This window comes from Pleurodeles waltl, chromosome 10, assembly GCF_031143425.1.
Source record: "Pleurodeles waltl isolate 20211129_DDA chromosome 10, aPleWal1.hap1.20221129, whole genome shotgun sequence".
In the NCBI taxonomy this organism is placed as follows: Eukaryota; Metazoa; Chordata; class Amphibia; order Caudata; family Salamandridae; genus Pleurodeles; species Pleurodeles waltl.
In genome coordinates, this window is record NC_090449.1 from 74,803,351 (window position 1) to 74,818,124 (window position 14,774).

At 45.3% G+C, this 14,774-nt stretch overlaps 1 protein-coding gene across 4 annotated transcripts in view; it reads right to left on the minus strand.

Moving 5' to 3' along the window:
• Nucleotides 1-14,774, minus strand: part of TSC2 (TSC complex subunit 2) — a 239,697-nt gene that overhangs the window by 122,604 nt on the left and 102,319 nt on the right. For all 4 annotated transcript variants that reach the window (XM_069209751.1, XM_069209750.1, XM_069209749.1 and 1 more), the window contains exons 16-20: nt 13,049-13,153; nt 8,932-9,054; nt 7,125-7,231; nt 6,269-6,422; nt 5,602-5,724 (exon numbers count right to left, since the gene is read on the minus strand). In XM_069209751.1, the coding sequence (XP_069065852.1) occupies nt 5,602-5,724; nt 6,269-6,422; nt 7,125-7,231; nt 8,932-9,054; nt 13,049-13,153 (612 nt within the window). The remainder of the gene's footprint in view (nt 1-5,601; nt 5,725-6,268; nt 6,423-7,124; nt 7,232-8,931; nt 9,055-13,048; nt 13,154-14,774) is intronic.

Consider the following 14,774-nt stretch of genomic DNA (forward strand, 5'->3'; position numbering starts at 1 on the left):
TAGAGGTATTACAGCACACAAATGCTCTCTTTTTGGGTAGTGTGGTCGAGCAGTTAGGAATATCGGAGGGTAGTGGTAAGCATAAAAGGATCATACTCCTACAGTAAGTGAGACACTCAATAAAGAAATTAGACACCAATTTATAAAAATAACTCATACATTTATATAAACTTTGATACCAAGATCACCAGATTCAGGTGAGCACATGTCAAGTTATGAATTTTTAGAGTTTTTAAAAGTAGACAGTTCATTTTTCAGGAAGCTGCAATGCAATTGTATGGAGGAAATCAAAGATGGCAAACTAGGTAGAGTACAGCGACTTACAGGACCAATCTCCTGACTTCAGGTGAGTTTGGGACAAAGACCAAGGCCAAACCAACAGGTCTGTTGGGGAGCTCTGCCATGTCCTAGTGAAAAGGTGTGTTATGGCATTGGGTGGTCCATTCAAGTCTATGGGGATCGGGCTGCTTATAAAGTTGCTGCAGGAATGGACTGGAAGGATGTTCCAGGAGAACCCACCCTGGCGGGTTGGGTGGCTTGACCCTTGAGGTCCTCATGCAAGTGGATTCACCTTCAGTCTGGTCCTCCTCAGGCTGAACGGCATGGGTGCAGGGGTGTCTTCTAGCAGTGGGTCAGGTGCTGGAGTTCCTTGGGGTTGCAGGGGGCCCCGCAGAAATACTCTGCAGGCATGGAATGGGGTCCCAGTCCGACCAAGCCAACAAGTGGGCTTGGGTCTCAAGAGACTGGGAGGCATGGGGACACCCATGGTTCTCGTCTCCTGTGTCCAGGGGTGGGCGGGGGCAAAGATGACCCAGGGCATCAGGTCCTTTTCTCCTGATCAATCCTGGTTGCAAGGGGGTTAGCAGAAACAGTCTGCAGATGCTGTTTTAAATTCCACTGTGGGCAAGCACAGGGTGGGCTTAGTTTCTGGCGGGCTGTAAGACCACACTGACACCGTTGGCCCACTTGAACATGGGCTAGGCAGGCTCAGGTGCAGTGGTGATGCCCTGTGTTGGGTTTCTGGTGGTCCTGGTCCTCTCAGATCTTTCTTGTGTGCCTGCGGATGCAGGGGAACAGCACCTCTACTCCAAGAGAGTTCCTCCTGGCGATTGGGGAAGCACTAGCAACTCTACCCATTTCTTGGAGGCGGCAGTGGCAGGTCGGATCAGTTGCTCCTCAAGGGTTGGGTGCAGCAGGCAGATCAGCAGGGCTGGCGCCAAGTCATTTGTGCTCCTTGCTTCCTAGGTTCAGAAGACTTCCTGTTCACTCCTTTTGTGTACAGCAAAGATCCAAGGATCTGGTATCAGGGGGCCCCCTAAATACCTAATTTAGGGGGTGTTAAGCAAAGTGAAGGGTAGTAGCCAATGGGCTACTTACTCTTGGGATCACCACACCCCCTAGATGACCATTTCCTGTGGGCATCACCCTGTCCAGAGTTCCTATATTCCACCACAGGCACGATGGCAGAATTTCCTAGGTCGTGTCCACTCCAGGCAGGTCACTCTAGGGGTGTTCCCAGCCTGAAAGTGTAACACACCTCCTGCATAGCTAATTTTCCCACCTGTCCAGGTGTCAGATGACCTTGAAGCGGGGGGTCGGCATCTTTCCTTGAGAAAGGACAGATCTGCATACCAAAGGTGGTTGGTTTTACTGAAGCTCCTGCCTTGGAATGCAGGCCATTCTGTGGAAAGCTGTGGGTAACACCCCAGCCTGGGCAGGCTTTTGTTTCTGACCTCTCAACAGCGGAGGCTCTCACCCTGGGAGTTCAGATTGTCCGTTGGTGGCAGGCTGGCCAGAACTGGTCAGTGAGCTCACCAGCAGTTGGTAGGTTTTTAAGAGGGCATCTCTTAGGTGCCCTCTGGGTGCATGCATCAATTATTGTATCACTGGAATGAGTAAGGGTCTATTAATACCAGATGTTTGATACCAAATATCCCTAGTTTCAGAGAAGCCATCATGTAGCTGGGGAACTTGCATTGACCAGTGTCCGGCAAATGTGTTTAAAATGGCTCCCCCGCATACGTACTATGTCTAAGACTCAAAGACATAGGAGGGGCATATTTGTTCATGCATTTGTGCCCTCACTTGTAATATAATGCAGCCTGTCTTAGGGCTGATGGCCTGCTGTAGGGGTGAAAGATATTAAGAGCAGTGTTTTGATGGACACAGTACGTACACAAATGTGTGCCATGTCATGTTTTCAATTTTGGGAGCACCTTGTCATGCAGCCTACAACAAAAGCAGTCTGCATAAGCCTTGTGCTCGGTTCCTCGAGTGACAAGTTGTGCAGCAGCCCTGCGGAGCCCTCTTCAGTACCCACATCCTAGGTACCAGGGGCTTATAGGGGAGTGGAGGGCCTGGTCACTTGGGGATCAAGTGAACAGGTGTCTTGTTTTAGGGAGGGTACACTGGCACCGGAGACCTGGTTAGCAGGAACCTAGTGCACTTCATTCAAAGCTGCATCTAAAAACCAGGGGGGGGGGAGGGGGAGAATGGGGTGGTACTGCAACCAGAACCCAGCTTCCTACATTCCAATAGAACTGCAAAAAAAGGTACATTTACTACGAGGCAAGGACACCAAACAGGTGAATCAGGCTTTTCCACTGTAGGGCTGAAGAAGGTGTAGCATAAGGACATTTGACCAGATACAAAGATGAAATCACTAGAGAAAGCAATTTAAAAACTGCTGTTGGAAGCTGGGTTTGGTTGCAGTACACCCCCGCCACCCCCTATGTTTGCCTGATTTTTGATGCAACTTTGACTGAAGTGCACTAGGTTCCTGCCAACAAGGTCCCGAGTGTCAGTGTTCCTTCCCCAAAACAAGACACCTGGCCACTTGATCCCCATGTGACAAGGCCCTGTAATACCTTTGTAAGTCCCTAGTAAGTGGTACTTCTAGTACCTAGGGCCTAGTACTGCAGATGATCCCTAAGAGCTACAGCACAACTTGTACCACTCTGATGGACACAGCACTGGGCTACTGCAGACTGCCATTGTGGGCTGCTTCACAAGGTGCTCCCTAAAAGTGAAAACACAATATGGCGCACAGTCTGTGTACCATGTCCCCTGAACACTGCATGTAATATTTGTAAGTCACCCCTACAGCAGGCCTTACAGCCCTAAGGCAGGGTGCATTATATTACATTTGTGAGCAGATATGCCCCTGCTATAATTTTGTAGATTCTTAGACATAGTAAGTGTTCAGGGAAGCTATTTAAAGTACACGGGCTGGACCCTGGCCAACAACAGTTCACCGGCTACATGATGGTTTCACTAAAAATAGGTATGTTTGGTTTCGAACATCTCGTATTAATAAACCCTCACGGATTCCAGTGATGGATTTATTAATATATGCAACTGGAGAGAAAACATACCAACTGCTGGTGAGGTCACGGAGTAGATCTAACCAGTATGCCACCAACAGACTGAAATCTGACTCCCAGGGGTGAGAGTTTTTGCTCTCTGGTGGTCAGAAACAAAGACTGGTTGGGCAGGGGTGTTACACACCCCTCCCCACTGGATGATCAGCATTCCAAGGCAGGAGGCCTTAAAGAAGCCCATCACCTTTGGTATGCAGATCTGTTTCTCCTTAGAGGAGGATGCTGACTCCCCGCCCCAGGGCCCAACTGGCACCTGGACAAGCAGGAAAATTAGCTATGCAGGAGGCGTGTTGCACCTCCAGGCTGGACACACCTCTAGGGTGACAAGCCTGAAGGGAACACAACTTAGGAAATTCCACTATCTTGTGTGAATTTAGGAACTTTGGACAGGGTGATGCCCACTCTTCACAGGAAATGGTCATCTAGGGGGCGTAATGACCCCAAGGGTAAGTAGCCGTTTGGCTACTCCCCTTAACACCCAACCAAATTGAGTGTTTAGGGAATCCCCTAAAACCAGTAAGACAGATCTTCACTGGACACAAAAGAAGAAATGGAGAAGAAGCCTGCTGAACCAGAGAACTGTGGAGCTGTACGGACTTGGCGCCAACCCTGTTAGCCTGCCTGCTTCCACTGCCACTGGAGCCTCCAAGAAACCAGGAGAGCTGCCAGTGCATCGCAAATCGCCAAGAAGAACTTCCTTGGAGAAGAGTGGCTACTTCTCTGCATCTGCAGGCACCCAAAGAAAGAACCGTGAGGAGTGGGACCATCAAAAACCTGACAGCGGACGGCACCACTGCACCAAGGCCACCTAGCCAGAGCTGAAGTCGGCCAATGGTACCAGCGAGGTTCCCAGGCCCTCGACAGAAGCCCACCCCGAGCTTGCCCTCTGTGGACTTCCAGACGGCATCCGTAGCCTGATTCTGCAGACCCGTTTCACCGCTACCACCTCTGGTGTAGGCAACCCTGACGGTCCACTGCACCTCTGCACCTGGAAGCCCCGGACCGAGAAGAGGACCACTGGTCTTCTTCTGTGTGTCCCCCAGGCTTGAGACCAGAGCTCACTTGTTTTGGCCGGACTGGACCCCCAGTCCACCCTTGCAGCAACTTTGTGACCAGACCAATTCTCATAGACTTACACAGGGCACCCAACTCTTAACTGCACCACTGCACTCGGCCGCCCCTGTGCTGTCCGAGGTGACCTGTTGGTGTGGCCTTGGACCTTGCCCCATACTTACCCTAAGACCAGGAGATTGGTCCATAAGTCACTGTACTATACACATCTGAAAAACACACTGTCAACTTTTGCAAACTCTAAAGGTTCATTACTCGAAAAGTACTCACCTAATTCTGGTGATCTTTGTGTCAAAGTTTATATAAAAGTATGTGTTATTTTTATAAATTGGTGTTAGATTTCTTTATTGAGTGTGTCTCTCTTACTGTATGAGTGTGTGCCATACATACTTAACACTACCCTCTGATATGCCTAACTGCTCGACCACACTACCACTAAATAGCATTTGGGTGTCATTTGCGCCTCTGCGATACCTTTGGGGGTTGCTTGGACTCTTTGCCCAGCGCACCTCATTTTGGTCCACCACATAAACAGCCTGATTCCTACAACTGCCTACTAGGGGGATACTGTACTGGTGAATAAGAGCAGAGAATGCTTCAGCATCCTTGCTGCAAGGTTTTTGATCAGCTAGATATGGGTACAGAAGTACCTAACAAACGATGTAGGATTTGTCACACTCCTGCAGGCTGAATGTGAGGTTCTAGTCAAGGAAGTGACTGTTAGTACTGAAGATGACAAGATTTAATGCCCCAGGGAATTATATATGAGAGGCACTAGTACAGATGCCAAGGTTCCTTACAAAGGTCACGGATAAGAAAGTGAGTATGTCTTCCTGTGGTGTGATGCAAGTGATGCACAGAATAATGCCAGAGGGTGGGATTGTCAGAGGACTGAAATGCAGTGCAGGTCTGTCCTTGGGAGTGGTAGCCGAAATGCATCAGCACATAACGTGTGCACCTTGGCCCATTAAAGCAACACCAGTGATTTAGAGATAGAAGGCATGTGGGGAAATTGTCAGACCATGGAAAGATGGTGATAGATTGCTGGGCAGGTGTGTCGTCCAGATGAAGGGCTGCAGGTAGTTTGCCTTTTTCGCTTTCATGGTTGTAATGTTCAAGTGAAATTTCATCAGCAAAGAGGTGCACTTACCATGGCACACAGGGCTATACAAAGATGGTCAAGGTCACAAGGAGATGTCAGAACGAGTACTTTATACCGAAGAGACTCTGGTAACTTATTCAGCACCAGCCTTAGCACTTTCCAATCAGTTTCCTACACCAGGACAGAGAGATGGGCACAGAGAAGAAAATGTAAGAAGAATGTTATATTCACAAGTGAGTTTAACAGCTTAATGTTAATTAACATTAACACCAACTCTAAGACATAAGAACAAGAACTTTCAAGATTGAGATATTAGGGGTTATTTATCCGCATGTGTCATAATCAAACACAAAAATAGGGTTGGTTGAGCCCCCAAACACAGGAAAGTTCTATAAACAATGTGTGTCATCTTCACTTTCTCTAAAATGTAACATTTTCTGCTTTGAGGCTCTGTCACTTGGTTCCCCATCTCAGCCAAAGGTTCCACTTTTACAGTGAGTAAGACTGGCCCAGTTTGGCAAGGATGTGGCAGATGCTTCAGAACCATTTACAGAACACTGCTGGATTAACAGATAAGCAGGAACTTGCACAACCGGTGACTTATGACTGGCAATGTAGAGCAATAGCTGGAGAAGCTAGGGCAGCATGCGTCAAACACCTATTATATGTTACTGAGCATCAATTGTTTAGCCAAAGTGTAATAACCAATACCAACCTGTCTGAGACATTGCAGCAGAACACCAAACACCATTGAGTATGGCAGGTATGCCATCCTAAAGGCGCTCTGAGGAGGGGAGTTGCTGGGGCTGCCAGCTGGAGGCGACATGGACACTGCAGCTTTCCTCTCTGAAGCTCTTGTCTCTGAATCACTGCAAATTCAGAGGAAAAACAGTTTTAGCTTTAAAGCCTTCAAATATCAGCATTCAGATCTGACTGAACAAAGCAGCGATGGCCGTCCTACATACTAAAGGATAACGTTTTCAGAAAGAAAACATTACTAGTGCACACTTTCAATAGACCCAGACAACTAGCCCTCACTAACAGCAGCAGATGGAAGGAGATGTGACTCCTATTTCCGTAGCCCTTTGGCTACTACCCTATACTCACCTTTAATTCACCCCAAATAGAGTATTTAGGGGATCCCCCGATACCAGGAAAACATAGTACTTGGCATTCAGGAGCCAGTCTACTGGAACTACAATAGTAGAAGAATATACAACTGTGGCATTAAGACGTCGGAAATCCCAACTGAATCAGACAATGTTGAGGTGATCAATGAATGAAACTCCCTGCTCCCAAGTTCCTGATCAGAACATTTTTAATTATGCAAGTTTCCTAGATGAGGCCAGAAAGATGCTCCTGTAGACATCGGATGTGCATTTCTATGCTAAGAACACATTTCTCCTTTACTACTGTCTGCACAGCCAGTAGATACACATGCTTTGAAATTCAATAAACGGCGTCTTTTTTCTCAAATATTAATGATTCTTCGCCTGCCATTTCAGAAGCTCTTCATATACCACCTATTTTTATCAATTAAAAAAACGTGATTAAAATACTTTTAAACTCACACATAATCACAGAGGCAATAAGGGCTGAACCGCACAGCTCCTTCTTTGTTGGGGAGGCCAAGGCGTTGGAGTGAATCAGCTCTCAGAAGCAGAAGAAATTCAAACACCTTTCGGGAGAGCAGAAAGCACATGGTTAGAAGCCATGAAATCGAAAAAAACTCAGTGAAACACAACATTAAGGTATGATACAGGAAAAAAATTCAGTGAAGCACAACAATATAGATGAGGACTAAATATGTACTGCGGGAACAGAACTCAGATATGGATAGAAGAGGTTAGACTTTAATGACAACTCCCAGTGACATGCTTTCCAAATAAGAAGCATGTCCCATAAACTTCTGAAAACTAAACGACAGCTACCTTGTCACTTCTTATACATACAAAAGTTCCCTCGTCATGTACATAAGGCTATATACAATTAAGTGTAATAAGAAGGAGTTTGCTAGAGTTTTTAAGAATCCAAAAACAACATGGGCCTAGCCTCAATCACAGACAAGCGTAGAGCAAATACAATACATTAGTAGATACAATGGGTTTCAGAACTTAAGAGATAACTGATTGAGGTAACAAAATTAACAATTAAAGTAGTTGAAATCAGAGAAAGATCATGGGGGGCGACCTAGAGGGACAAAGTGTTTTTCATATCTGGGCAATTCGAAGGAAACTGGGAGCGAGACAGATATTCAAAAAGTGAACTGCATAATTCATGCACAGTAACAGAATTAGACTGGTTGAGAAATTAAATGTAAAGAAGAATCATAGGTATGATACTCTGGCAATAGCACATCTGATGAGAACGTCATCATCGTCTGTTTCATAAATCTCAGGTTACTTAGTGCCATTCATATTGTTATATACCAAGCATGGTGTTCCTAGCAAAACTGATCAATCTGTTTTCATTAGGTTGACCACATATGTGGCATGTTCATTTATATGTCCCTCATGTGCCAGCGTGCTTATTTTTTATTTGAGGTTTATTTGTGAACTGCAACATGTGCATTAACAGCTTAAGTTTGCAAAGCTGGACTTTTTGATTAAAAGGCAAGGATATTACAGCCCACCACCAACCAACCTCTGCATCCCATTTTGTCTGCTCAACATCTGTAATCAACAATTATTTCTTAGCATAATGAATGCTTGTGACCCCAGGAAAACTCCAGAAGAAAGCCATAGGCAGACTGTTAAAAGGTGAAAAGTGGCTAAAACTCTACACTAACAAACCAAGAGAACATGCAAAGAGAGAAAGAGATGGGCCCTCCACCTGGATGAATACTCTCAAAGTAACAGGCAAGGACTCAGTGCAATGTAAGAAAATATACCTCGATCCACAAAACAAAATGGTCTAGTTATAACCTATGTGCTACCCAAATAAAGGTGCTTAGTGGGATTCACTGTGTCCAACTGAACAGGGTCCTGTATGCCGCTTACAGCTTTATCGTGGCCAACATCTCTCTGTTCCTGATATTCAGAAGTGAAATACATATCAGATCACAGGCACAACGATGCCAGAAGGCAAATATCCCAAATACAAGGGGGAACGGACCACCACATCGGGAATCATCAAGGACAGCAACAGAAACTAAGTTATAGGGAAAACACATTACTTAAATCTCATCCTTCTTAAATTTAAATATATAAGAAGGGTAATCTGGCTATTTAACTCAGTCAATTCCAGCCTCATTTTTCACACCTATTGATAATGTCAAATTACTATCACATCATTCTGTCACCACTTCACAGGCCGTCAGGGACTCAAACGACAACTACACCCAGTGTTACCTGCTCGGTATGGTCCATCTTTTCTTACCTGCAGCCTGATGCTGCCAGCTATGTTCGAGCAGTACAGGAGATTGTAATGGCGCTTGATGTGGTTGATCAGCATTTCATAGACCCGGGATGCATGACTGGAAGGTAAACAGTACAGCTTCGTCTGCAGACAGGTCATGGGAAGAAAGCATATATGAAGATATAAAAATGAGTCAAATCACACTGTGCCAGAGGAAGCTAATGAAACACCTACTCATGCAAACTGACTCTGGGGGAAGAAAAAAAAAAATGTTTTGGGTTCACTCGCCCTTACAAGATGCACAAACTGGCTGCTGCAGCATCAGATGTTTGACAATACATCATATGGCAGGTATTGAAAAGAGAAGAAACGTCCTAGTCACCTGGAAACCTGTAAATAAGGAGCCACAAATTGTACCTCTTGACTCTTCTACCTGACTGTTATGGGGTGGTGGATGAGAGAAAGGTTCCAAAGTTTCTCTAAACATCTTCTCTCAAGGCACCCTTGCACAGAAAATGCATTACACTTCATCTAAACATCCACTAACAGTAGAGCTTGGTACGTTTTTTTGTTTTTTTTAAAGGAGTCTGCAAGAGAAGCAGAACGCTCTCCTTGGCCATCGCTGAAGAGCGCACTATGGCATTTTTGCCATAGTGTTTGCATGCCCACCTATTTCACAATCTGTGCCTTTCAAATATTCAATAAAGAGCCCTCTGCACACTGCCACAATTTTTGAAGGGGCAGATGGTGGGGGCTAGGAAAGTCTCACATCACTAAAATACTGATAAGTTTGACAAGCACTAGGACATGAGCGAACCAAGGGCATATAAGTGATGTATTTTTTGTAATTAGTACTTTAGAGACAGAACATGCTAAGTAGCTCTGGAAACTGTATGGTCCATTCACAGGGCAGGTATGAACTGCACCATATTGTAATGTGAAATGAAAGGAACGTATAAATATTAGCAGTGATCTATAACTAACACAACTACAAGTGGAATAGAAGTGAGGGTTCTGCCTTCAATGTGACATCATTGAACTCATAGCTATTCAGAACAATCCAAGTATCACACAAAGCACACGTGTTGCAAATGAGCTACACCCGTTCAGCAGGACATTGGTAATGACTGTGCAGGACGTAGTTGTTGCATTTTGGAGCACTCCGTCACAAATATATTACAAAAGAATGATGGGGGAGCGCCCTGTCTTTGGCAGGCGGCACATTTTCCATTGAAATGACCACTAACTCTGCACAGACCCAATTTTGCTGATAAAATTATATAGCGCACAAACAATAATGGGTGGAAATTGGGTGTGAACGAATATTCGTCATTTGCGCATCAGCAAGTAAAGTGTCTTGTTTTATTTTCATACTATTACAAATCTTTCTTTTCATCACACCCCAGAATTAGAAACAAGTGCTTCGTTTGTGCCTTCCTGTTTATTTTCAAATATTTGTCCAGTACATTTATATGTATTTACATTTGTGTTAGAAGAAAACACTCTACAGCCTTTATTTGCACACCAGCAAGATTGTCACAAAGTTCACAAAATCCTCATACTTGGCAGTTCGAGAAAGAAATGTAAAACAGTCTCCATGTTAAAAGAATAATCAGCAATTTATGAGAAACCTAGACAGATTTGGCGTGCCTTTGTATGAGCAGCAAATGTGACAAGATAAAAACAAAATTGAAAGAAATCTTTGACCTGTTGGGTGCCTGGGACGGAACAGTTACATCCTAGGCAGCACCGCTCACGTCACGCACCAGGCCCTCGGGGGAAGCACTAGCACTCCCCTGAGGGTTTCCCCACCCCCCCACCAAAGGCCCCCAGGGCGGGGCAGGACTGGCAGGGGAATCGCTTCCCCTTCCAGCCCCATCTCCCCCAGTGACATCTGATGACGTCTGAGGTCAGCACGCAATTGCGCATTGACCTCATCAGAGGTTGCCTCCCATCGCGGAGAAACAGATTTGTTTCTCCTCGGTACAGGGGAGGTCAGAGAGGCATGAAAAGAGAAGGAACAGTTTTTCCTTCCCTTTTCATGTCCCTCTGAGCATTCCTGCAGCACGATCGCATAGAGATCGTGCTGCAGGAATGAAAATAGACACTGGTTGGCAGATGGGGCAATTACCCCCGATCCACTCCCTGGGGAGGCACAAAGCCTACTAGATGTCAGGGAACTTAAAAAATAAAATAAAAACGTTCTGGGGTTGGTGGCTACCAACCAGTATGGGCATGGTTATGCCCCCACCCCAACTGAAGGGGGTAACAGTTTTTCATCTCTCCCCCCACATACTAAAAAACCTCATTCCAACGGCAAGCAAGAGGACATTTGATTATTATTATCAGTTTTGGTTTTACATTTGGGCTATGAATGTTTGTCTAACTCAAAAATCGTCCCAATTGGAATGGTGAGGGCTGCACTTTTTGGAATATGGGATGCTGCCATGTAGAAAAATCTACGAGACCAATACACATCTGAAAACTAAAGATCTGGGTGAGGCCAGGGTGGTGTGCTTCACATGCACCCTGCACCATTTTCTTACCCACAATGCCCCGCAAACCTCCAAGTTTGCTTGAAATCACAAATTTTTGAGATGGAACCTTCCGGAATCTGCAGGAATCCACAAAATTCCTACCACCCAACATTGTCGCATCTATACCGATAAAAATTATGCACCACTTGTCATCCTAAAAATGTTTTTTCCCCAAACTGCACTTTTGGACACGCTTCCCTCTCATTTTCGACATGCTTATGTCTCTTCCCCGTCACAGGCACTTGGGCCCATCTACACAAGTGAGGTACCATTTTTACCGGGAGACCGAGGGGAACGTTGGGTGCCAGTGCGGTGATCCCACACAGAAATGTGGGAATAATTTGATTTTTTTAGCTAAATTTGAGGTTTGCTGAGGATTCTTGGTAAGAAAACACTGGGGGATCCACACAAGTCACACCTTCCTGGACTCCCTCTGGTGTTTTCAGAAATGTTTAGGTTTGGTAGGTTTCCCTAGATGGCTGCTGAGCCCAGGACCAAAAACGCAGGTGCCCCCCCCACCCCTCCCATAACCCCTCTCCCCAGCAAAAACAGGTAGTTTCGTATTTGTTAATTTTGATGCGTCCACGTAGTGTTTTGGTGCATTTCCTTTCGCAGGCACTAGGCATACCCACACAAGTGAAGTACCATTTTTATTGGGAGACCTGGGGGAACGCTGGGTGGAAGGAAGTTCGTGGCTCCCCTCAGATGGCAGAACTTTGCAGCACCGAAATGTGAGGAAGAAGTGTTTTTGCCAAATCTTGAGGTTTGCTAAGGATTCTGGGTAACAGAACCTGGTGAGAGCACCACAAGTTAACCTATTCTGTGTTCACCTAGGTGTCTAGGTTTAAAAAATGTTCAGGTTTTCTAGGTTTTCCTAGGTGCCTGCTGAGCTAGAGGCCAGAATCCGCAGCTAGGCACTTTGCAAAAAACATGTCAGTTTTCTTTGGGAAAATGTGATGTGTTCATGTTGTGTTTTGGGGCATTTCCTTTCGCGGGCACTAGGCCTACCCACACAAGTGAGGTACCATTTTTATCAGGAGACTTGGGAGAATGCTAGGTGGAAGGACATTTGTGGCTCCTCTCAGTTTCCAGAACTTTGCAGCACTGAAATGTGAGGAAAAAGTGTTTTTGCCAAATTGAGGTTTGCAAAGGACTCTGGGTAACAGAACCTGGTGAAAGCCCCACAAGTCACCCCATCCTGGACTCCCCTAGGTGTCTAGTTTTGAAAAATGCACAGGTTTGGTAGGTTTCCCTAGGTGCCAGCTGAGCTAGAGGCCAAAACCCACAGCTAGGGACTTTCCCAAAAAACACATCAGATTTCAATGTAAAAATGTGATGTGTCCAATGTTGCGTTTCCTGTAGCGGGCATTAAGCTTACCCACACAAGTGAGGTACCATTTTTATCGGGAGACTTGGGGGAACACAGAATAGAAGAACAAGTGTTATTGCCCCTTGTCTCTCTCCACATTTTCTCCTTCCAAATGTAAGGCAGAGAGTAAAAAAATATGTCTATTTGAGAAATGCTTTTATGTGCATAATACTGGCCACCAGTGTTTACAGTAAACATTTGTCTTGCATGAATCCAGTTTGTTCCCACATACCTGCAGTATCACTATGAGACCCAAAACTCCAGTCTTCACGTCCTCCAGGGAGGCAAGCTGGTTTTCGCCTGCATCAGCAGGCAGTGTAAGGGAACGTGCAACAACCTTTACAAGAGGCAGAAGAATGCAAACATTTCAAACAAACAAAAGGAGATAAGTAACATACTCAAACGTTGACAGGTGAATAAACAATGGTAAGAGAAGAGATAATGAATCATATCAACAAAAGATCTCTGGAATACACTCTTCATTCTGGAGTTGAGTCAAACTAGTGTCAGGCAACAAAACAACACAAATGTTCTACATTAGCCATATAAAAAAATACAGGAATCAGCATGATCACCTCCACAAAGCACAAGGTACTGAAACACTGATCTCAAAACCAGAACATGAGTCGACTGTCAGAAGACCGGCTTTTTGCAGGTTGTCCCTCAACTGTTAGCCCTCATTTGAACTGATAGATGCTGTTTTAGACTGACAGTGCCTTGAAGCCTGCTAACCAGACTCCAGTGCCAGTGTTATTTCCCCTAAAAACGAAATACCCAACTGGCAAGCACTTTAGCACCCCTGCGAGTCCCTAGTAAATGGTACCCCCAGTACCTAGGGCATGGGTAGTAAAGAGGGTCTTCTAAGAGCTGTAGCATGTATTGTGCCACCCTAAGGGAGCCCCATACAAATTGCAAACAGACTGCCATTGCAGGCTGCATCATATGGTGCAAACCATGAGTGAAAACACAACATGGCACACTCATTGTGTGCCATGCCAAAGTCACGGTATATAAGGAAGTCATCCCTACAGCAGCCTTTGAAGCCCCAAGGGAAGGTGCATTATATTTTATGTGAGAACATAGCTGCATAAGCAGATATGCCCCTGTGATGTCTAGTTCAGTGGTTCCCAACCTGTGGGCCGGGGACACCTGGGGGTCCGCAAAGCCTCATTAGGGGGGCCGCGACTGCTTGAAAAATGTAATAACATTAGGTTCCAACTATCAGTAATGACTCAGTGGGGTCCCCGGATTCCAACAATGATTCAATGGGGGTCCCCGGGCTCCAGTATTGATAAAATGGGGGTCCACAGAAGTCAAAAGGTTGGGAACCACTGGTCTAGTTCTATTACTAGATATTACATGTGAACAGGGAAGTCATCTTAAGGTATGCACTGGGCACTGGTCATTACAAGCTTCTTAATAAATCCATACTGTTGCCAGTATTTAGAATTTGATTTTACTCCCAAAGTAACTCTTAAAGGCAAAACTTGGCTAAATATAGATTGCTCATCCAAACTCACTCCGTGAAACAAATTCCTTGGCTTTGACTCCACTCCAAATCTACTTCAGAAACCCACACAGTAAACAAAGATCAAAGCAAGACTGTCAGGACTTGTGTATCAAGCAATGCTACAGGCCTCAGATCTAGGAGGGCGTAAACAACCTCTTCACAACCTTACCAGAAGCCAATTATAACTACATCATCTAAATACAGACTGGCCTATAATTCATCCTTCAAGCTTATTTCTAGGTTGGTCATTACGAAAACTTCACCGAAAATCTCAACCTTTTGATATCCTGCATAAGACGTTTATTGAAGAGGCAAGACTACATAAGTTCAGACATCCCATTATGCAAAACACAAGGTACCCAGGCAAACCTTTTCATTCAATGCCCCAGCCACTGGCTCTCCTTCCCAGCCTCAGTCTGAGTTGCCCTATAATGTGGGAAATAGGACT